The sequence below is a fragment of the Acanthaster planci genome, linkage group LG02 (genome assembly GCF_054643075.1).
Source record: "Acanthaster planci isolate LZ-2023a linkage group LG02, COTS_SCS, whole genome shotgun sequence".
Lineage (NCBI taxonomy): Eukaryota > Metazoa > Echinodermata > Asteroidea > Valvatida > Acanthasteridae > Acanthaster > Acanthaster planci.
Genome location: NC_141778.1, coordinates 14,349,250 through 14,373,237, shown reverse-complemented (window position 1 = coordinate 14,373,237; position 23,988 = coordinate 14,349,250). Strand labels below are relative to the sequence as shown.

The 23,988-nt window shown below is 41.6% G+C and overlaps 2 protein-coding genes and 1 long non-coding RNA gene across 3 annotated transcripts; 2 read left to right on the top strand and 1 right to left on the bottom strand.

Annotated features, from left to right (window-relative positions):
• The first annotated feature begins 3,333 nt into the window (after window positions 1–3,333).
• Window positions 3,334–12,042, top strand: LOC110973250 (histamine N-methyltransferase A-like). Its single transcript, XM_022223933.2, has 4 exons — window positions 3,334–3,636; window positions 8,821–9,101; window positions 10,046–10,369; window positions 10,925–12,042. Exons 1-4 carry the CDS (start codon window positions 3,599–3,601, stop codon window positions 11,290–11,292), a joined length of 1,011 nt encoding a protein of 336 aa, XP_022079625.2. The 5' UTR covers window positions 3,334–3,598; the 3' UTR covers window positions 11,293–12,042.
• Window positions 4,067–14,536, bottom strand: LOC147799929 (uncharacterized). Its single transcript, XR_015424248.1, has 3 exons — window positions 14,397–14,536; window positions 11,096–11,269; window positions 4,067–10,512 (listed from the first exon to the last, which is right to left on the bottom strand). It is a non-coding gene; the product is annotated as an uncharacterized LOC147799929 (long non-coding RNA).
• Window positions 14,453–20,698, top strand: LOC110973248 (histamine N-methyltransferase A-like). The gene is made up of 3 exons (XM_022223931.2): window positions 14,453–14,666; window positions 18,648–18,971; window positions 19,529–20,698. The coding sequence occupies exons 1-3, from the start codon at window positions 14,453–14,455 to the stop codon at window positions 19,897–19,899; spliced, it is 909 nt and encodes a 302-aa protein (XP_022079623.2). The 3' UTR covers window positions 19,900–20,698.
• Window positions 20,699–23,988: the final 3,290 nt, after the last annotated feature.

Genomic DNA, 23,988 nt, shown 5'->3' with positions numbered 1-23,988 from the left:
TAATTGCACCAATTATACATGCCAAACTACCCCGACTCTTTCTACCATCTCTCGAGAAACAAACAAATGTGAGAGAAGTCTTGCTTGGAGAAAGTTAAGCACGAAAGAAAGCGCGTGGCTCGGGCCTTGCTGACTCGCCGCCATACAGTCACGCTAGACACAACGAGATGGGCCCCAGCTGCAGGAACGTTCTCCAATCTTACCCATGGCCACGTCACTTCCATTCAACTTCTTCATCGGATTCAAGTTCTGATGATTGGGGTCTGTAATACCTCTTCAGGCCGCACCGTTTCCACTGTGGCGGACGTAATATAAAAAACTGGACTAGCGATGCCCTTACTCAACCACAATAAGTCATCAAAGAAAGTTGGTGTATTTGATCGATTTTTCTGGGACAGACGTGTACGGAAGTTGTCAGGCGATATTGCCGCGTTTTGTGAATATTTTTGTAAATAAGAAAAATTGGGCCAGGGCCATAATGTGAAGAGATTGTAACTTTCAAAACCTTTGAAAGTATTGGTAACCATCCCTCCATTGTACTGTTATACAATCTGGCACAACCGATAACATTTCAAGCATAATGTTCAATTGTGAAATAAGACATAATTTAATCAGCATGTGTGTGAACACTACTTGACCATTTTAAACACTAGTGTGAACACTACTTGACCATTTCGATTAAAATTCGCTCAACTGCCCACTCTTTCCGTACATTCAGTGGGGCCTCCACAAGTGTTAAGGCTCCCAACGTTAAGTGGCGCCCTTGACCATGGACCAAAAATGATGTCATCGTTGTACTCCGCGCTGTGTAATGAGATGGTCACTGTCCGATCTTTGACATAACAAACTTACACAAGATAAGAACAGAAAAGGACCCAGGTATTCTGTTCACAACAATTTATTTACAAATTTATCAGTTGTCGTGGACTCAATATGCTTCAAGGCTTTTACACGATGTTGCAATAAAGAGACGAAGGGCTAATGTAAGAGTGACCTTTTGTTGCTTCCTTTATCTCTTTGCTAAACTCGTGAAGTAATACAGTATGAAGCAGTATTCGACAACTGTGTTGGTTAACCTTCTAAAACTGGTTGTAACATCTAAGAGAAATAAACGGTTCTGGAAGTCACAAAGAGCGACACACTACGAGACGAAACTTGGTAGCAAACTGCTGTGTAAAACGTGAACTAGATACATGAACAAATTTGTGTATGGAGCTAGTCTCCAATCCAGCCGCAAGGGGCTAATTAGAAGTGACGGACGTCTAAGTCATGACATCAATGTTTTTTTTTAAAGGCAAGCTCGATTTCTCCTGATTGCTCTTGATTTTTTCCCGGGACTTTATATGATCGAACTTGACAGATGTACAATTTTAACACTAATCAACAGAACAGATAAATATTCAGAAGGATAATTTTGCTAATTATGGAGCGATGGCTGGTTCACGAGACATTCGGTTTGTCCTGACCAAAAGGGGCTCTCGTTCGCCGCAGAATCGGCCACAGGACAAAGACCTGTCTGGCCCTCCCTCAGTTCACTGATCAAGAGTTGACTCTTGCAATTCTGCTTGACCTGACTAAGCTACAGTGTAACCAAACTGTGTGGAAATTTGGTTATTGAAATCTTGAGGGTCTCAGCAAAGTGATTTCTGCGTCATACGACCAGTGCTTATTTCTACCAACACCACCCACAACAGAACTGACTTTGTCTAATGTCCTTCAGCTCAGCATGAAGGATAATCAGAATTCTCAAGATAATTTCTCAAAATCTTCGACAAGGCTGCTAAGACGTGGCCTCTCCTCGGACTCTCCAACACAAGTGTATGTCCAGCTAAGAGACAAGATTAGGCCTACTCAATGTACCCACAAAATTTTCTGAACCGCGCCAAAATTTGTCTCCATTACTCCTCACACCTATTATTTTATATTGTGATCTTACAAGAAAGGATTTATTCACGTTGTAATCAAACTATCCAATGGCGATTGACTATTTTTCTTGCGAAACTATCTTGTTTACATGAAAATACTGCATGGAGAAATACCGGTACACAACTCAACAGTTTATTTCTAGACGCATAACCCATTACCACCTGGATCAAGTCTGACTATACATGGCATGGAAACACCATCAACAAATTAATTTCACTTTGTGACAATCTGGTTTCTCACCAGGGGAGTGACTCACTGCTTTTGCAAATAGATTAGTGGTAAAAGAGCATATTAATCTGAACATTTTCGAAATTTCCGAAGTTTGATTTTTTCTGTTCATTTTCTTTATGGCGGACGGGATATTTCCATGGAGGTAAACTGATTGTTTACTCCAGTTTTACAAAAGTAAACAAAGCTGTAAACAAATTGGATTCATCTGAACCTCTTAACTTCTGGCTTTAATTCATTTTTTTGTATTTCAAGGCGCATACAGTGTACAGCTGATTTCCATTAATATTTATCAAAATACATTGTTGTTTGTGATGCCACATGAAAGACTAGTAAATCTTAAGTAGAAGAAAAAGAAGAAAACCGTTTTCTGAAATTCACTTCGTTTTTCAATGGGACCCATTTTCGTCATTTTCCGTGTTTTTCACCTTACTTAGTGCCCAATTATCCCACTTTTGTCGAATTTCCCTCAGATCACTGGTGATACTGTCTGGGAGACTAAGAAATTTTATTGCATCCATCAGCTCATTTTGTTTAAGATTGAGAGCCATTTGTCTGAAATGTGGTTCGTTTTTCATGCGGATTCAAATTTCCGCACTGAATTTGGCAGCGGTCAAATATGGGTGTACATGTACGTGTGCACCATTCTCAAAATCCGGACACGTACACACACCTGGTGCGTTTGGGTACGAGTTGACCTTCTGCATTGCACAAATACATGTACATGTACGTACAATCACGTCAAATTGCCCGACTAAAAGGCACAAACAAAAACTTTCCGTTTTCAGCCATAAGGTTTCCTTCTTGTATGACACTTTCTCATTGGAGTGTTCATGATATTCCTCACCATTCCCATGTAGAGAAATGTCAGGGAAAACTCGGCAAAACTGAAAAAGTCCCCTCTAAAATGTTGGCTTCACTTCCAACTTCTGACTCTGTTACTTTTGAGGTATGTGACAAAGACGGGCAAAAATTTGGCAGAAAATGGATTTTTTTATAGTGTGCAAGTTAACAAAAGGAACTTTGAGTGTTTAAATTCTAATCGGTAGGGAAATGAGAGGCAAACAAGTTTATCTGAGCTTCATGTTGATCGATTCAAGTTAGTTGGTTTTGGGGTCCACCTGCCCGAGTCAACTGGCTTCTGCCGCTGTAATGGTTCAGCGCGCATGCGCACAAACTAAGTGAGGGGCATGACCGTACACCGTGGTAACAGTTCTCCGGCGCGGCTGGTACAGGTACGCACTGAGCCGGCGCGATCACGTCAATGCGCAGAATTACACGTAGTATAGTAACACATGTGTAGTTACACTGTCCACAGTCCGAGGCGCAGAGCCTTACCACTAGCACTGCACTTCGAACCCATGATGATCATGCCATTGGAGCGCTATCAGGTCCTTCCTCCATGATCGAACTGACGATGGGGCCACTGCTGGAGAACTAGGCGATGAAGGAGACCAAGATCATTTTGATAAATACGGCTTGGTAAGTTCAGCGTGAAGGACAGATTTTTTTTTCCAAAAAAAGGGTCAGGCTAGGCTGGCATGTACTTTGTATGAAAACATACCCACGAAACCAGGTCATGCGAGGTCATGACTTTTTCGTTTCCACGGGGGTACCGTACGTACGTAATCAAAAAATAATTTCTTCGTGGCGCCACCAACGGTACAAACGTGGAAATTTTTTGAAAACCCCGCAGAAGTAGTCCGTATGTTTATCGCATTATTACCATTCATTCAGAAGTCACAGTGCCACTTTACATATATAACTTAATTCTGCTAGGATCGAAACGTCAGGCCCTCTGTATTTTGAGATAACTTATTACTTAGATACCACGTGAGAATATTAAACTGTATTCCCCATTTTTTCACCACCGTTGAGGTCGCTCTTTAAAGGCCATCGTAGAAACCCGGCATTTCTCGATAACACGATAACAGAGACTCCACCTCCGCTTGCACATTGTGCACATTGATTTTCTGAGCTATCGTAGGGGAAAATGAATTGAACTACAAACAATTTTTCATGAATCAAGTTAAAAAAGTAAGAGTTAAACAACAATAAGGGCAGGATAAATCAGGAAGGTGAGCGAGTATTTCCATCGAGAATTGTGATCACAACCGCGATACTAGAGTAACCCATCCTACGTGCGTGGAGATCATTGTAAGTAACGCTTGGGGTGGCCCTATTGTTTACTTATTTATTTATTTAATTTATCCAGGGTGAGCCAAATCGGGCCCTGCGGGTTTAAGTTAAAAACACAAGCACCATAAAAAGACATGAAAAGTATTGAAATTATATAAAACCAGTGTTGTAGTCAAGACCTTTATGAGACCGAGACCAAGGCATTCGAGATCAAGACCGAGACCAGCTCTTTCAAGACCGTGACCAGAACTTCGGGACCGAGACTTTTGCAGTTCGAGACCGAGACCGAGACCAAGATGACCGAGACCGAGACCTTGCACAACATATACAATATATAGGCCTACATGTAGTTCATTGATGGTAAACGTGGTGGACAATTGGCATTAAACAGCAAAATTAAGTGCAAATTTTACATGTAAAGCAAACAACATATTCAATATTCCATGGAAGACTTTTATTTGAACTCTGGGAAAAAACAGCACACAGTTATTTTGACCATGAAGGCATGGACTGCCGATGCTATAGAATTTTGTATAGAGTATACGGCATAATCGTTCATTAAACATGTACATGTACAGAGTTTTTGTGTTCCATATGTTTAGCAAAATTAACGTGGGCGGGCAATGTCCAAATGTTTAAAAAGGCAAAACGTGGGGTCTGAGTTGCTTGGACTATGCCAAAAGGTGTGCATGAGTTCAGTTTATGAGTTATACTCTGTAATGATCAATGGACAGGTTAGAAGGGTCACACAACATCGTGGGCAGTTCCCTATTAAAAGTACATGTACATGTAAGCATACACACAACTGACGTATGTATACCAGTGAAATTAAATAGGTACTGCAGTAACTGCACGCAGGGCACCAGTGCTCCGGGCTGAGAATATGCATTAGTCTCCATTCCAGTTTTAATTTCATTCTTTATCGTGAATACCATGTCGTACTGTACATGTTCCAAGCATAGATGCGGAATAGCGTGCAGTTCGGAACTAGACTCATTCGGAGGTAAACTTGCGCTGCAAGCAGCACTGCTATATACATGTACATATGTGTGCAGTATGTACCGTACGATCCGGGTACGTGATTTTGCCGCGGCCGAGCGTGAATTGTTGACGCACATTTTCTGCATTTCTGTCATGGTCTCGGCAGGTCTCGGGTGGGACCCGAGACCTCGGCATCCGAGACCAAGACCGAGACCAGCCCTCCCGAGACCGAGACCAACCCTCCCGGACCGAGACTCTTGTAGGCCGAGACCAAGACCGAGACCGAGACCTCAAAAAAAGGTCTCGAGACGGTCTCGAGACCGAGACCAGGTCTCAAGACCTCCAACACTGATAAAAACATAAAATCACAAGAACAAAACTAATATAAAATATACGTAAATTAAAAATGACAACATACGTATAGGTAATACAAATTGGAAAACATCGAGTAATATATTAATGGAAATAAAAATGGAGAGTAAGGCACAAATATAGAAAAATGATGTGTATTATGCAAACAATAGTTGGAAAAGCTCAGTTTTAAAAACTGGAAGAGACTCAATTTGTCTGAGTGTATTCGGCAGATCGTTCCACATTTTAGCCCCAGAAACAGCAAAGCTCGAGCGCAGGCTTTCCATCTTGGCCAAGGGAACCCTCAGAGTAAGGTTATTATTTTGCCTTGTGCAGCTGTAAGTACATTTTGAGAATAGATCTGTGCCACAGTGTGCTCACTTTACTGCCACTGCAACAGAAGGACTGGATGCAGGTCAGAAAAATGATTGTAACAACACCCAAACTATACTATTCACAATATTTGATAAGAATTTATTTACAAAATTTCTCAATTCTATAATACATATATATATTCTGGCCACAAAAGTACATGCATTTATACAATAGAATGGTTTTTTAAAACAAATGCTATCGGCAAAACTTAACCATTTCATATCAGTAGAAGCAGTTCGGTATGGACAACCAGGAATTAATCTGGCGGCTCTTTTCTACATTCTGTTGAGCAACTAATTACAGTGTGCATGGTAACGGCCTCCCAAACAGTACTGCAATCATCCAAACTCGGTAATACATAAGTTTGAACTAAAGTATGGAGACTGCTTTTAGGGATGTTGTGGCGAATTCTACTTAACATGGCTAGTTTGGAGGAAACTTTATTTTTAATGTAATCAACATGGAGAGACCATGTGAGTGTTTCGTCGATTATAACACCTAAACACTTACAAGAGGTGACTTGTTCAACTATATCGCTATTAATAACAATGTTAAAGTCAGTAGAGGTGATCTTTTGTTTCGAGCCGATAATCATAGACTTGGTTTTGGCAGCATTAATTATCAACATATTTTGGACGGCCCAATCATAGATATTAGCCATGGCTGTGTTGAGGCTACGCTCAATTTCGTCTCGGGTGGAGAAGCTACATGTTATTGTTGAGTCGTCCGCGTACATGTACAGCCGGCATATGCATCGAGATATATCACTGGTATACGTTATAAATAACAGGGGTCCCAAAATGGATCGCTGTGGAACGCCGCGCCGGTTCTTAGAGGGACAGCCTCGGAGCAACATTTCCTTATGCAGACAGACTGTTTGCGGTTGGCTAGATAGGACCTAAACCAAGTGATAGCCGAAGCTGACAAAGACATCGAATGTAGCTTCTCCATTAAAATACTGTGATCTACTGCATCAGAGGCCTTACTCAAATCAATTAATACAGCACCAGTAATTTTACCGAGCTCTATGGCGTGAAGACAGTTATTCATCAGTCCATGCAGAGTGGTCTCTGTTGAATGCAACGGTCTGAAGCCTGATTGACAAGGGGGAATCATCCTTTTTTCATCAAGGTATGAATACAAATCATCGTTAACTGCTCTCTCGAGAATTTCGGAGACAATCGGGAGAATGGACATCGGCCGATAGTTATTATTAATACAACATTCATGTCCGCCTTTATGTATAGGAATAACAGAAGCATATTTCCAATCATCTGGGTATTGACCACTTATAACAGACAAATTATTGAAAATATATGTTAATGTGCTCACTACAAACGGACAAGCAAGTTTCAAAAGCTTGGCACTTGAGCCGTCTAAGCTTGCAGCTTTCCTAGCTGATATTGAGTCGGTATGTTTTTGCACAAAAGCTTCAGTGATTTCAGACAGCATAAACTTGCGTTCGTGGTGCGCTGAAACATGGAGATTATCGCTACCATCACTCTTCTTCTGAGCGTACCTGTTACCAACGATACACTTGGCTACGGTCGAAAAGTGTTCATTTAATGCGTTGACAATGTCGCTGGGACCTTCTAAATGCTCACCATCGACCACAACCGAATTGGGAACCGGCGTTTTTTTTGTTGGGAAGGATCCCCTTAATTGTTTTCCAGAAGGTAGAAGAATTGCCTTTGTTCGACTCAGTTGTGGAAACTTCATAGTTACTCTTCTCATAGCGCATTTTGAAAGTCACCATGTTACGTAACTTTTTGTAATTGTCCCAGTCACTGGGTGAACCAGACCGTCTAGCTATTGAGTGGATACGGTCATGTATGCGCATCACATGAACAATTTCGGTGCTCAATCAGGGCAGAGATGCACTACGGACACGTTTAGTTTTTACGGGAGCTTGCAAATTAATAATGCTCGTCAGTGTAGAGTGCCACAAAGACCAAGCATCGTCAACATTGTTACAATCAAAAACGCGATGCCATGGAGCAGCTGCAAGATTATCCGCAAACGCATCATAATTAATGCTTGCAAATGATCTGAAATTAATATAGTCACTTTTCAGTTTCGGTTAGTTCCACTCATGTACACCATAGATAAGATAGTGATCGCTAACTACAATAGGCAAAACGCCACTTTCAGTTATTAATTCTGACCGAGAGGTAACAAAAAGATCAACGGCACTTTTGGTGGTCTTTGTAACTCGTGTTGGATCTCGGATAAGTTGTACTAGCTGAACGAAGATTAAAACAGGACAATAAATGAAAGGATGAATTTACATTTAAGACGTAAATATTAAAATCACAAGATGCTTTATCTAGCAAATTATTGAGTTTGTCGATAAATACGCCTGGTGTCGATGGGGGCCTATATACAGAACACACAACAAAAGATTTCCTGTGCTTGTGCTTTATCTCAACCCAAATACACCCAATGCTAACCGTCTCCAGATCAGTACGCCGGGCATAAGAACAATTACAGCGAATGTATATAGCCACCCCACCACCATGGTGACTTCTATCTTTGCGGACAATGTCATAGCCTGGAAGTTTGATTTCATCATCTGAAACTGAACTGTCGCAAAATGTTTTATTCAAACAAAGGATGTCGAAAGGAGCCATAGACATGATCATTTTAAGCTGGTCGAGGTTCTTCACTAGGCTCCGTACATGTATATTCAGATGAGCAATAGAAAAGGCACTGGGAAGCTTATTGGAGATTATAAAGTTCGTAACAGTAGTTATCGTTCGATAAAGAGGATTAGGGACACCACAAAAAAAGTTTTTTGCATGCCCTGTGTCACTTCTGCAGGACGGTGGACAAAAGTAAGGAGCCCACTCGACAACTCTGTACGGTTGGCCATTTCTTTCAACCCGACATGTCCGGTCATCATTCAGCGGCAAACCTGCTGGCTCTCTCAGAGAGTGGTGACTACTATAATGTGGCTCTCGATCTTTACGATCGCGGGAGTAGGAGGATTCAGAGGATAAGTGAGTGGGTGGATGACAATCTGGCTGGGTTGGCCGACTCGATCACTTGTACCTTGGGAGAAGAGGAAGACTTTATGGTGCTTAGTGTTGGACCAGGTGATGGTAAGTTCCTCCACACAGCAACACAAATTGTGGCTAGCCTTAGGCAGTCAAGCTCTTTCAAAATCCCAATACTAAGCCCAAATCGGATGAAAGATTATAGGATTTAGATTTGTAACACTTATAGTTCAAAGTGAATCACAGACGAATATGTGTATTTAAGGGAAAATCTAGGCCTACGATGAATAAGTTCAAATTTGTGATAAATCAAACTTTTTTGTTTTCAGCCAGTTTTTTAAGGGAGATTTGAAACGCACACCAGTCATAAAATATTTCGGTATAATTGCATTGTTTATGAAACAATAACACAACAATGGCGAAAATGGTTTTCTCCTGACTCAGGAGAACTCGGACCGGCCAGCCGACCCCAGCAAGCTCGGTGGTCGAGTGGTTAAGACATCTGCACTAGTAAGCAGGAGGTCGTGGGTTCGAGTCCCACCCGAGTAAGCTTGTGAGGTTTTTTTCGCAAGCTTTCGGACAAGCACTGAGCATACAGTGCTTATTAATATACGTTGGGTACGGGCAAACCGTTATATATAATCAGTTATCTGCATATGCCTTCATGTGACTTTTTTAGCCTCCGTTACACCCCTTCAGCATGATCCAAACAATGATGGATCCGTGTAGGGAAGGAAAGACGAACATATCTGGAAGTGGCTATGCTTGAGACTCATGTCGTGTACTTGTGCAAGCCACTTCACCCCCTTCTTATAATGTTATTTCAACCGGGACTAGTAGTACGCATAGGCAACAGCACAATTGTCTTAGAGAGTATAACCTGCCTCGAGCTGATAGATTGTTCTCCCGGGGGGCAGGCAAATTGATCTCAATTGTTCATTGCCGTAGGAGCGAGAGACCAACACTTCTACACATTATGAACCACCCAAAGCCAGATCAAACTTGATGCCCTTAATTCTAGAGTTTGATTTTGAATTTCTGACCTATAGGTTTCATAGACAGCAAGATTGCACAGCATCTCAGGGGCCTTGTTCACGCCAAGATTCGCGTCGTCGTTCTTGAGCCGGATTCTCACATGGTGCAACGGTACCAAGACCTGGTCAAGAAGGAGTCTGCCAAGCTACAAGGTGTCAATTTCGACTGGAGGCAGCAAACATTCCAGGAGTATCAAGCCACCGCGGAGGAAGATGAAAAGTTTCATTTCATCAGTTGCATCAGCTCCATTTATTATTGCGGAGACTTGGACAAGTCTCTCGAGTACCTGTACGGGAAACTGCACGTCGGAGGCCTCTTAACAATTGTGCTGATGGCAGGTAATAGAGCTCTTCCAGAAAAAGCTACTTTGCGTCAAGCGGTGCATGTCAAGTCCATTTCTCCTCGGTTTCAGAGAGACATTCGCTCAGGACACTCCAAAGCCACTTTTGTTGTTTGTTGCTGTTCTGACCTGTTCCCGAATCTCATAAAACGGTGCATAAATGCTTTGAATTTTTTTATTTAATTAGGCTGAACTTGCTTTTAAGAATTATAAAATTTTGAAAAGAACCACAGATACGCGAAAAGATTAGGAGTGATGCTTAGAAATGGGTTGTAATGAGTACAGGCTTACCCACAAACTGAATCCGAATTTGCTCTATGCTTTTCCTATTTAAATTCCACGGTTTTTACGGGTCCAAATGAAACGAGAAAATATCAGTTGTAGCCCTGATGAGAGGGGCTTTTTTACCTAAAAATGACAGAGCACATCCGAATTCAGAGTCTAGGTAAATCTGACTCGGGCCTTTTAGAGCAAAGTTATGAATGATGTCACTCATTGTGGTCATTTTGTTCATTGAAATGCCTGTTTTTCAACTTATGAATATTGAATATAGGTGAAGGAGGATTTGGGAGATTGTGGGAGTACCTTAACAAAACACTGGGCAGAAAAATGGACTTTTTCACGTCCACTGATGTCGAGCAAGCTTGCAGAAGACAAAATATACCCATCGCAGACACGCAGACGATCAGGATCACTTCCAATATCTCAGCCTGCTTTGACCTACCTCAACAACTCTCCAAAGGCGGCGACATCCTTCTGGATTTCCTGACTCACACGGTCAACTTCGCTCAGAACACCCCCACGGAATACCGGGACGAGGTGCTGGGGTACTTGAGGAGCGATGCCTGCTCAGGAACTGGCCCGACGGGGGAGGTGATCTTCAATGGTTTTGATTCCGCTGTTATCATACAAAAACAATGATAACCGACAGTAATTGAAAGATGACAGTCTATACATGGAAAATCTGTTTGTTTCACAGGGATCTAGGTCGCGATCAGTGATCCCAAAGCTGGTTCGCGCTATACTTTAGGCGGGCTCTAGTTTCCTTGAACCAGTGCAAGATCAATGATGTGATCCGGATCCGCGTGAAACAAACAGGTCAGGTTCTTTTTAAACTAAATCCAATCTTTGCAGAATCGCTTAGTTTTTTATGCGACACAATGAAATGAGTGAATCTTGTATGTTTTCGAGAATATAACGTACATGTATAAATTAAGGTGAAGGAAAACGAATGCAGAGTCTTCATATAAAATCATCTGTACCCGTATTAGGACACAGTACCTTGAAGTCACAGGCAGCCATCTTACCGTGCCCAATACAAATACAATGTAAGGCAATGCTGATGGAATCAATACTTGGTAAGGCAATGCTGGTGGAATCAATACTTACAACAGCACACAATCCAAAACTCACCTTTGTGTTCGACGCGGTAAAATGGGCGCCGGTGGCTTCAATCGGTAAAAAAGCACTGCGAGGCTAGAATTTTTTTATGATGCCGGTTGTTACAATTATGAATTATTACTCTTTGGTATTTCAAAACAATTGAGGGCGCTTTTAAACTAAGCTACACCAATGGCTTACATTTTCTAGCCGAGGCTACGCTGGCACACCTCAGTTTGGAATAAACGCAGCTTTGCTGAAGGACTGCAGGACTGCAGCATTTTGAAGTTACCCGCAATAATGTATCAAACCTTTTATTTAACGCTGTCAGTGCTTTTTATGCAAAACCAAATGGGCCAGTACTCGTTGAAAACAATGACTCGACGTCACAACTAGAAGTGAAGTGACGTGCAAGTACTAATTTAAGCCCCATTGAAAACCGTGCACATGTGTAAAATCAACAAAGTTCAGGGCACACTAACATACAAGCCAACATCACTAGGGTTTCTCAAGCAAAAATGGAATTATCGTCTTCTGCTTATAAATCCTTCCATTTCTTTTCAGTTCTTGGTAGGCAGGCCAATTACATTTTTAGATTGTTCACACAACAATCTCCTCGCAAAGTGATAGCTCTCAAGCCTGCAAAAAGCCATTTTGTCAGATGGCATCCCTCTACCTTCTCGGATACGTAGGACCATATTTTCAGCCAACATTATATCAATTCTAGTGGCTAAGAAGCCTCTTTTTTAAAGGGAATTGTGGGAGCACTTTCATGCGACTGAGCTCAGCAAAATTATTATTTGAATTACTGTGCTGCATGAACCCATAATGCCTCCAAAATGCGCCCTAGCGCAGGGCGGTGTGTAGAGACGTCTTGGTTGCAAGACTTCCCTGTAGTTTATTCCTCGATCCGAGACGATTCATAAGTATCACAGTCGTAAACTATGCTGTCTCCAGACGAACTGATCGAAGTCAGAAAAGGGACCCAATAAATACAGCACCCCCTTTGTCGACGTGTAATCAATCAGCAGATAACCTCGCTCCCTTGGTTCTAACTATGTGTATAATAAGTTTTCTTATGTCGGTGATCAATACTCCTTCCTAAGTTGACAGTGTGTAGCAGGGAATCTTTGCCTTGCTCGTCCCAGAACAGAATTTGGTAAGAGAACCTTCCAATACCGGGAGTCCAATCTTGGAACAGCCTGCCTTGCCTCGCTCGTCTCAGAACAGAATTTGGTAAGCGAACCTTCCAATACCGGGAGTCCAATCTTGAAACAACCTGCCTTTGCCATTAAAAGAGCCTCTTTCAACAAGTTTAAACATTTTTAAATGTTTATAAAATTTTAATGTAATGTCTCCTCTAAAGATAAGTTGTAATTATTTTCGATTACTTTTGTAAATCTCTATACTCATTTGTATTTTTTTCCTTATGCCTGTGCACACTTTTCATTATTGTTAACTGGGACCTATGGGAGAACAGTTTTTATAAACTGAATGGGTTCCCCAGTATAAATAGAGATAAATACCCGAACTTCAAAAATCAGGAAAAAATACTCACGAGTTTCTCAAACGTTCGAGACCCACATTCAAGTTAAATCAATGCCCAGCTTATGATTTTTCGTCTCCTTTTCAAGTTTCCAATTATGAGCCGATGACTTTTGAAGATACTAATTTCCACGGAAGCTCACCCCTAAAATGCAATTGTAAAGCCCCCTCGTCATTTTGAAATATCGATGCCTACATTTCTCGAAAAATTGACCGTTAACTTTTCAGGCACCGATTTCTTCCAAATCTCATTCAGACGCAAGCTGGTATTCTCTTTGCCCGCTTAAACTTGTCTTTTCTACAGATCTTCAAGTTCGTGGGCCACAAAATGCTTTATTTCGTAGAGAAATTGAGTGAATACAAATCGTGATTTGGCCCGCGAAAACAGTTTTTGGCCTATTTACTGGTCTGCATCCTACAGCTATACAACCTGAAAGTTGACTGCTATTTTTAATGGCACGCTTCCGGAACCCTTAGACAGGAAGAATAACGTGCAAAGGTTTTAGAATTTGCAATTTTTTCGTTCGTTTATTTCTAAAAAAAAAATCGCCTCCAAAAAGGCCTATATGTTAAATGTTAATTAGCATACTTCATAAAGTTGACATTTACCTGACCTGAGGGAGAAATAGTTTAGATGCCATGTAATTACTGACCCCTCACTTCCAAAAATTTAACAGTTATAGGGAAATAAACGTAATATAATAATATTGGTGTACGAAAGGTTCTGAAGTTTAATCTAACCTTTGCTGACTCCTGCGTCAGGTCAACCCTACTGAACCTTGAACCCATCGCTTGCACTAGGAAGGTAAATCTTTGCAATGTTGTACAATTTCGTTTGCACGTAAGCACATGAAGTGAAACTAAGCGTGCATACTAATGGAACGATATTTCTGGAAGTGAAAAGTCTTTAAAGGCAATTGGTTTTACCCATCTTTAGTCCAAAAACTACATTTCGAGGATATTTCTTTCGGTACGTTTTTGCACCCCCATTTATTTTACAAATGGAAGAGGCTCACAGACCATCGCACGAATACAGCACTCGGCTGCCGTTCCCTTGCGCTCCCCCTCCATTATTATTATTATTATTATTATCCTATTACCTTCTTTACTCGGCCACGAACGTGACCCCCTGAACTCCCACAGTGGTCGATACAAAATGGCGACTGCTTCCAGTTCCCCATCTATACAGGATCTGTCAGACAGTGGTGACTACTACTTGACTGCATTGGATGTGTACGATCGCGGAAGCGGCAGAATTCGGAGGATCTGCGAATGGGCAGGTGAAAACATTCCCGCTCTTGCCGACTCTATCGATGTTTCCCTGTCCAAAGATTCTGCGTTGAACGTGCTAAGCGTCGGTGGCGGAGACGGTGAGCTTGTGTTAACTGCATGTTTTCAATCATTTAGAACTTACAATGGTAGGGAGGCTAATAGTTTTTCATTTATTTTTTCTGTTTTGCAGCTAGATTTTAGGGTTTTTTGAAGTTGTACCATCCCTTTTCGAAAAACACAATTTGTTTTGCTAGCAGAAATTTGGATTTTACTTTGACGACAGCTGGGTGGTCCAAAAGTGGACAAGTTAAAAACGGCGGAAGGACATTTTTCTCCCTACGTTGAAATGGAACGGTCTTGGGAAGATTGGCATCACCCGACCAAGAAAAAAAATTATGAACGAAAGTTGCGAAGTGGCTGCCAGAGTGACGGTCCGTTGTAGTAGTACTGCAAACGTGTGGAGCCAGCCCGTTGCTGTGATTGGCCTTTTTCAAGCACCTTGTATTTCCATTTCTACGATCAAAAAATGAGAAAATGGGGTTGTCCACTTTTGGAGCATGACAGCAATTTTGCCAGTGGGAATTTGAAGTTTTTAGTTTTCCACTTTTGACGCGCCACGAGAGTTTTTAAAGTAAACGCCAAATTTCTCCTAGCGGAAAAATGCGTTTTTGAAAATGCTTCAGGCAAATTCCAGAATCCCGTAAATCTACTAGCAGAATATGAGAAAATGGGGTTGTCCACTTTTGACGCGCCATAAATGCGACACAATATTTTCAGTACGTTGTAGTTTTCTTGAATTTATTGTGTTGGTCACTCATTAATGAATTCAGGTCGGACAACTCATCCAGCTAACCAGGTAATCCAACTAACAGTGTCACAGAGTGGTAAAACTGAACAGAAATAATGAGCCTAAAACGTCAGGTCATTTACAGGAGGAAAACATAAAAATATGGGTTAAAATTACAAAATAAAATCAGCTAAATTGAAACCCAAAGATGCAATTTCAGTGATTTTAGTAAAATCTATAAAAACATTTCTATTTCATGGTTCCTTTAAAAACGAGGAACAAACAGCGCAAACCTTGTGCGGGTATGTTTTATTTTTCACAGCCCCCAACTTAAGACCCTGGGTTTTTCAGAGAGTGTGGGCAAAGTGCACATTATAAAGAATATTATCGCTCTGCTGTGATTTCTTTATTTTTTCTTTTCGGTTTGCTTGCTTGCTGTTTATGCTTAGAAGATCATCAGCTGCTCTGTTCATGACACAGCTGGGTCATGTTGTGCACCGTGAATGCATGAAGGTGCATCAGGATTATTATGGTGGCCACTGAGCGCAGTTTGTAGTTATACAAACGCATGTCAGCACTATACATGTAGCTTATAACTCCTTCCATGTTTCACTGCCCATGCGCCACAATCAGAATTGGGTCATTTTGTGCATAATGTTTCTCTTTACACTTATTCAACATTTTACATGTTCATTTTTTAAAAACTCGATTTCAATAATCTGATTTAAATCAAAGCAAACGTATTCTTTTAATTAAAAAAAATCATTTTATTTTTAGAAAATGATGATTGTTATCAACCCTGTCTCCATCCCTCCAGCCTGGCCTTTCTGTCCTAATTGTCACAGCCAGCTTCTCCCCAGCCCTTCCTCTCTTTGCAGATTTTTCTTTTCCTCTTTTACCACATAATCTGTTCCTTGTTGTCTTACGTTTACTCTTTCCGTGCCTTTTCAAAGTTTTATCATTTGTCTTTCTCTACTATTTGTTAAACACTCTAATACGGAGCTCTGGAAGTGCCACCCGACTTGTTCAGATACCGAGATGGTTTTTCTTATTAAGTCGACTTATAAAGCGTATTTAGTCGATTTAACGAGATAAATGATGTAGTCAAGTCGACTTCCTAATTCTAGTAAGTCGACTTGGCGAGATAATCCATGTCATCAAGTATACTACATGCAGGCAAGAACTGACTACTCACAAGTGAACGTGACCTGCAGCGTATTTTCTCGCCAAGTCGACTTGCAGGAACTGGGAAATCGACTTGACAACAAAATTTATGTCGATGAGTCGACATAGTGAATTCTGGAAGTAGACTTGATCACATAAATTATCTCGCCAAGCCGATAGAGGGAACTCTGGAAGCAGGCTTTATGTCATAAAATACATCGCGATGTCGACTTACTATAGGTGGGAAGTCGACTTAACTACATCATTTATCTCGTAAAATCGACTAAATACGCTTTATAAGTTGACCTAAGATAAAGTATCTCGGTATCTGAACAGGTCGGATGGAACTCATAGAGCGCCGTACTTTATCCTGTCTGCACCTCCCCTTTCTTTTCCTTGACTTTGTTTCATAGTGTGTGCAAGACTTGCATTAGGGCCTAATCTGCAATAGTCGGTGTTTTTGTTTTGTGTCTTAACTTGTGTGAGACTTTCGTTTGTTTGTAATGATTTGTGTAAAAGTTTTGATGTATTTTAAATCCTAATGCACTTTGTCAGACGTACTGTTTACGTGCAAAATACCTACACTTGGCTTTCTGCCCCATTGACGAAACAAAATCGAGCAGTCAGTGCGTCAGTGAGTCAGTTGGTGAGCACACGTGTGTCATGACCATGCATAAGTTGACGGTCGTTGAATACCACCCCAATACGAAAGGTGATCCCTTTCATGTTTTACTTCCTCTTTCTCGGGGAACAGGGTGATCGGGATAACATGAGGTTACTGACGGCTTCGTTGGTTTTTGAATAAGATATGGCAATCTGGCCAGGCCTATAGGTTGTAAATATTCAACTCCAAAGTTCTTGATAATTGCACGCGCTTTCTATCCGCCTGGAGCAGAAGCACCCCTCATCGGTCGAAAAGAGGGCTGCGTTGCTCGGGAGTATTCCTTTTGCTGGTAGCGATGCGACTGCAAGGCATTTCCTATTTGTTCGTAAACCAGCGATGCAGTCAGTGGGGGCGCAGTCTACTAATTCAAGTGAGAATTTCAAGCTGGTTCATTAGCATTAAGAGTGCCCCTTTTGTATCTTTGGAAAGGAGATTGTTCCGTCCCTAAAATGCTGAGATTGTGGATTGTTGCCAGGATCAACTCTCTGGGTCATTGAGCTTTCATGATGAGAGCAGAATGGCTCCAAAATACGGTTGAAAAATGGTCCTAAGTGCCTGAGAAAATTGAGGGTTGCCACTTGAATAATGGCTGCAATCTGATTTCCCCCCAAAAAATCACTTTTTCGGGGGTTGATTTTGTTTTGTGGGAATAATTAAAAATGTAATTGTTTATTAAACCCACAAAAAAATGGAAAATAAATTGAAAGTTTATGGACCAGACAATTATTTCATTTGTGTTTCAGAAACCTCAGGGATGTTGGTATGCATATGATTGTGTCCTTGACAGTGCTGATTTTACAAACTTTTCAATGAGGCTTGAATTGATGATCTGTACTCTTAGGAGGGTGCATTCCACCAAATGGTCGTATTTCTGTGCGCGAGCTCATTAATATTAATATGAATTAATATTAATATTAATTAATATTAACCCATTTTAATTAATATTAATATTAATTAATATTAATATTAATTAATATTAATATTAATTAATATTAATCAAGAGGGATCATAGAAATGTATCAATGCTGGTTTCCAGTTCGGGGTATTTCTTTCAAAATAATCCCACAGTTGCTGGCCTATTTTGGATAGAGGAGGGCGGCTACATTCAGAGCTGAGCGCATATGTATAGTTTTACTGCTATTTGGGGGCTGTCTTCGGGGAAAGGCGAATAAATAAAATTTTTGTGGCTAACCCCGATAAAATTGAAACGAAAAGTGATCTTCCGGACATTGTTGTTGAATTTCCAGTGAAAAAAACGGAGGCCGAAATCTTCACGAGAGTCAACAGGCAGCGCTATTTCAGTCTGATTTTGCACTGTTTTCTATGGGTGCGTGTCTGGTGTAACGCTACCTTAGTACCCAGGGAAGCTCCATTGGTCCAGATCGAAGCCCAGGTTCAGACCCAGTTAATTATACCTTGCCGATCTTTCCAGTTTAGCGTGACTTTTTGTCTGTATTTGAACAGGAATGTCTGACAGCACAATTTTAGCCCGTCTTCTGGACAGGACGCATCCTAGGATTCGTGCCGTCATCCTTGAGCCGGATTCTCACATGATGCATCAGTATCAAGACCTGGTCAAGAAGGAGTCTGCCAAGCTACAAGGTGTCAATTTCGACTGGAGGCAGCAAACATTCCAGGAGTATCTAGCCACCGCGGAGGAAGATGAAAAGTTTCATTTCATCAGTTGCATCAGCTCCATCTACTACCTTGGAGACCTTGAGGTTGCCCTGAAGCGTCTTTATGAGATTTTGGCTGCTGGTGGTATATTGCTCGTTACACTTGTTAAAGGTATATTCACATTTTGAAGGCGCCAATGTTTACTTTCTCAAGGGGGAAGACGGAGCATAGAAAAATGTGGATCATTTTGGTTCAGAACTCATTAATTTGGATGGCTGGCATTGTAATAATAAAGAAAGATGTTCTGTTCTATGTAGAAAATAGCCGCGCCTTCATGCTTTACCCGGTTTCCTGTGTCGTATCGAGATTGTTTCATGCCACGTTTTGGCTTCCGAATATTGGCATTATTTCAGTAGACAATGCCTTGATATTGTCTCTTAAAGTTCACTTAGTGTACATTTAGACCAATGTTATGCAAACCTTATTTGGCAATACTTGTCCATATTTAAAATGCTCATATGATTTTGCATACACCCTCATGCTCGTCATCTTGTGAATATTACTGCAAGTTCCATTGTCACTGAAACAGGTGCATAATAAATTGTATAAGCTAGTCAGCCTTTTAATACCATGGATCAAGGCATTCCTGGTCAACAGAATGGCTGCGTATCTGATCACTTTCCTTTTTGTAAAGGATTTTTCTTTTCAATCCTTTCATGCCTTTTCAGGAGATGGAGGTTTCGGAAGACTGTGGCAGTACCACTACAAGTCTGTGCGCACGCAGAAAACAAGGTACATAACGTCATCTGATATAAAAGAAGCCTGCAGGAGGCAGAGCATACCCATCGCAGACACGCAAACAATCAGGATCTCTTGCGATATCACAGCCTGCTTTGATCCGCCCCAACAAATCTCCAAAGACGGGGACCTTCTTCTAGATTTCTTGACTCACACGGTCAACTTCTCTCGGAACGCCCCGGCTGTATACCGAGATGATCTGCTTCGGTTCTTGGGGAGCGAAGCTTGCACATACCGGGGCTCAGACGGCGAAGTGATCTTCAACGGGAACAACGAGGCCGTTATTATCCGAAAACAGTAACTGTGATGGCATTCAGGCAAAAATCGTGGTACTTGTATTTTGGTTTTATTTGTGTGTGGTATAGTGTTTCCTTTCGGCTGCGTGTACTTGTGGGGTACTGAAACGGTTTTTTAGTTATAAATAAGGGACGTTTGGTCGAAATTTCACTTAAAGAAAATGATTCAGGACCAGATGGAAGCAATAAGAAAATTTTGCTTCGCACACTTATTTTTTTACACAAAAGTACACGAGAACAAAGGAAATTCCCCACAAGGATACAAATGTAGGAGTGTGTGAGTAACTTTTGGTCAGCCAGCGGCCGGGGTTGGTCTACTTCTGGTGTTTCTTCCATGATGCCCAATATAGACACTGTGCTTACGTAAACACACTAGTCAAATTTTATGTTGTACCGTGGATCACGTTTATTCCAAAGTGTATCTTCAATTCTTTCTAATATTCTGCGAATTTAAGAGCCGGTTTTTTTTGCCTTGTCACAGCCGGGGGAAAGGGGGGGGCGGAATCTGCCTCCCCCAGATCTCGGCCATACGATGAATTATTTCAATGAAATTTGGCACGGCCATAGAGGCATACATACTAATCATCTGTGTTAAATTATATGTAAATTAAAATGTAAATTAAAGCTTTTGCATTATTATGACTCATTAATTATTCATGATACCAAGTTTTTATCTTCTTTCGATTGTCGATGCCGTATGGATTGTATATTCAGTGGAAATGAAAACCAGAGATGCTATGAGCTGTATACAGTAATGTGTAGAAGTAAATTATACAATTAATAAACCTTCCCCAAAGCAAGAGACTTCCTGACAAAAGGAAACCGCTGCCCTTTGTACCATGTACTTCTGTGTACAAAGTCAATGGTAATTTTCACATCATACTTCACCCTGCCTCCTAAAATTCTTCACTGAGAGAGAACGCCATGTCTAATTTTCCTAACTTTGGTGTCACAATTAGGCTAATACATTCGAAAAAATTGTAATAAAAGCATTAGAACGCAGAAATTAATCCTGAAGATTCTATAAGCAAAAATTAACAGGGGGCGGATTCTGCCGCTCCCCCCAGCTCTTTTAGGGTTAAGTCTTTAAATTAATTGGTTGTAACATGGAACTAATAAGTGCCTGCCCCGTTTTCACAGGCCGGGTCCCGGCCCCTAGACAAATAAACCTGCAAAAGTGGTCCTGGTATTGAGCGCACTCAGTCCTAGTATGGCGGTTTCACCAACCCCCTTCTCTACGTCCCCCCGAACATGCGTAACGTCTTCCCAGCGCCCTGGAGTTTGGATTCCACCCGCCAGGCACAGAACCCCCGCTGAAACCCAGCGGCCATCCTCACATAATAAATATTCCTCCTGACAAATGAGCAGAAATCTAAAGATGTAATTCTTCATTTTTCTTCTTAAATTAATCTACAGTGTACAATTTCAAAGCACTTTTCATGAACTCTACTTAAAATGCGGCGAGTAGGTTCTGTATCGGCCTACATGTACAACAGCAGAACCTGGTAACGGACAACAAAAAAGACTGAATTTCACATTCTGTCGTACGACATTTCCGGATAGGGTAGGTACTCATGATGACATCTTAGCCCATCACTGAAACAGATGGAAGAAGGTGTAACAAATATGTCATGCGTCCCATGTTTGCCAGTAAAACTGAAATCATTCAATGAACTCCATTTGCATTACACCATAAATATGCGTGTGACAAAGGAAAGAGCTGGAACAATGTACTTAACGTGTTTGTAACAGCGGTTGGAATAATTCAGCATGCAAGACCAAATAACGGCAAATGGAAACAAACGTACATGTATTTATTATTTCTTCAACTCCTCTGCGTTTCAAAAATTTTTTCCCTGTCCACACACCTGCTCTGAACAGTCCCCGTCGAAGTAGCTGCAATTATAGCTCTAGCCTTGGAGCTCAACAAGTGAAAGACAGAAACAGATCTCACGAAAAGCCAATGCGAGCTGAAGCAAGTAAAAGCGTGTTTTCTATTTTAGGGATACCCACAATATCGTTCAGAGCATCTTCAGGGCTGATCGTTAGACTGCACTCTTGATTTATAAGTCAAGTAGTAGCGATTGTCGACTGCCTTGAAGTCGGCGCAATCAGCCCGAGAACGCGCATGGTCATTGAGCTGGCACACTTTCTCCATCTTGTTGCTCTTCAACAGATCAAAAGAGTGGCATCGATCGGTACCCAGCCCGACATGCCCAACCGAAGGCAAGCAGACCCTCCACTGTCACATTCTTGATGTTGTGATGGAGAAGGCACTGCTTGTGGACACATCCATTTGGACCGATATAGGTGTGGTGGATTGGTACTGTCGAAGCTGTCATCTCGCGGGCAGCGAATTTTCTCTCCGATGAATCGCATGCCACGTTGGAACGCCACGCCTCATGTTGCTATAGATATACGGATGCAGTTCAGTGTAGCACGATTTTTTGCATGGCCGCTGTCCCACTTGGTATGATTGTAGATGCTGACTTCGTGGGCCGCATCCGTACAATCAATCCAGAGATCCCCGTGACCTTTCACTAATGCTTCCCAGATGAAGAGGTTTTCTTCGTTTGAGTTGGCCACAACCAAGCTGCTTCCCGGCCAGTTATGAGCCGAAGAGATCTGAAACCAACTCATCCTACCGGGGAGTCGGTTGTAGCAAGACTGCTGCCAGTTCAGTCAGCTGGGCGGGCAGGAGGAGCACAGGGCCTGCAAGATACTAATGCAGTATGTCGCGAAGACAAGAACTCGTACGGTTTTGGCCTTGAGACACCACATGCTTAAGAGACAAAGTAGTTCGGCTGAAGTGATGTAGAGTTGTCGCTAGTCAGAATACATGTGATTACATGTATACCAAAACGCGCCCCCTTCAAGTTGGCGCTGTTAGGCCTAGATATATGTCTCGTAATGTGATGAATATGCGCTAACGCAACCAGGCTCAGCCAGAGATACAATTTCATTTCACAGTCATTAGGCCTATATAATAAAAAAGTACTCACACACGAAGGTCTTTTTGTCGTCGTTATTTCTGTTCATTACTATTTCAAACGAATGAAAAATGAGACGTATAATCAATCAGCAGATAACCTCGTTCCCTTGCTCTAAACTATACCTCACGCCATGGTGCCCTTGCATAATGCTATAAATCGGTCATTTTTTTCCCTGGAAAACAATTAAAAACGAGAAAAGTCTGTATGATTTAAAAGCTCACCACCATTAAAAACTGAATGGTGAATTTGTCGCGGGGGGGACAAAAATTGGCAAGTTCCATCATGGGTAGTTGTCATACCTCTGTCTTGGATACTGTCCGTTTGTTGGCCCAGAACGATCACATGACCATGAGATATCTCATTATATACTGCCGATAGTGCGTACACGCGCACGCGCGCGAGACAGAACTGTTAAGGGAAGTTCGAGACCGAAGATATTGTGCCAGTATAACAGGCTAGTTCCCGTCCCCACTGCGCATAAGTTAATGCGGGGACCGCTAACCAGACTATACAGATGTACTCGCTGGTACCCACCACGGGGCGCCATGTGTCCATCCCTGTTAAATGTACATAACTCGGTGTACATGTAATACAGAAAAATTGCAAATGGGTTCTTCCTACGCACCATTTCCAATTATATACACGATGCTATTTGGAAAGCAACAACCACAAAACTGCACTATTATGCTCACAGATTTCACGAGGGAACGGGGCAAATGGAAATGAATAGGGCCTACATGTAAAGGGAGAAAGGGAAAGAAAAGAAACGAAGCTAGTAGACGCAAAGGTCCTGTTGCCTTTAAAACAAAGTGGAATTACCCCCTTCATTAGTGATGCTCTGCCAGTCTGCAGGATTATATAGTTCGATAGTTTTAAGAAGTTCAGGGTTGGGAAAAGGGAACATCAAAATGGATTCCTCGACAGATGTCAACAAACCAGTGGGGGTATCCAGCGAGGGAGGGGGTGGGGGCAAAGTTTCCCCCTCCCACGGACTTTTTAATTTTTTATTTTTTTTCAACTGAGATTAGGCCTACTTCACAGGTGAGTAGGAAATAAATATATTTCGTTATATTTAGCTATCAAATAAATCAGCTATATTTT

Bases quoted from the DNA above. Each gene is read 5' to 3' on its own strand.
- LOC110973250 (XM_022223933.2), top strand. From the start codon at position 3,599: ATGAAGGAGACCAAGATCATTTTGATAAATACGGCTTG. The intron at 3,637-8,820 runs GTAAGTTCAGCG...TCACTTCTGCAG, and splicing joins ATTTTGATAAATACGGCTTG to GACGGTGGACAAAAGTAAGG. The intron at 9,102-10,045 runs GTAAGTTCCTCC...TCTGACCTATAG, and splicing joins TAGTGTTGGACCAGGTGATG to GTTTCATAGACAGCAAGATT.
- LOC110973248 (XM_022223931.2), top strand. From the start codon at position 14,453: ATGGCGACTGCTTCCAGTTCCCCATCTATACAGGATCTGTCAGACAGT. The intron at 14,667-18,647 runs GTGAGCTTGTGT...GTATTTGAACAG, and splicing joins AAGCGTCGGTGGCGGAGACG to GAATGTCTGACAGCACAATT. The intron at 18,972-19,528 runs GTATATTCACAT...ATGCCTTTTCAG, and splicing joins GCTCGTTACACTTGTTAAAG to GAGATGGAGGTTTCGGAAGA.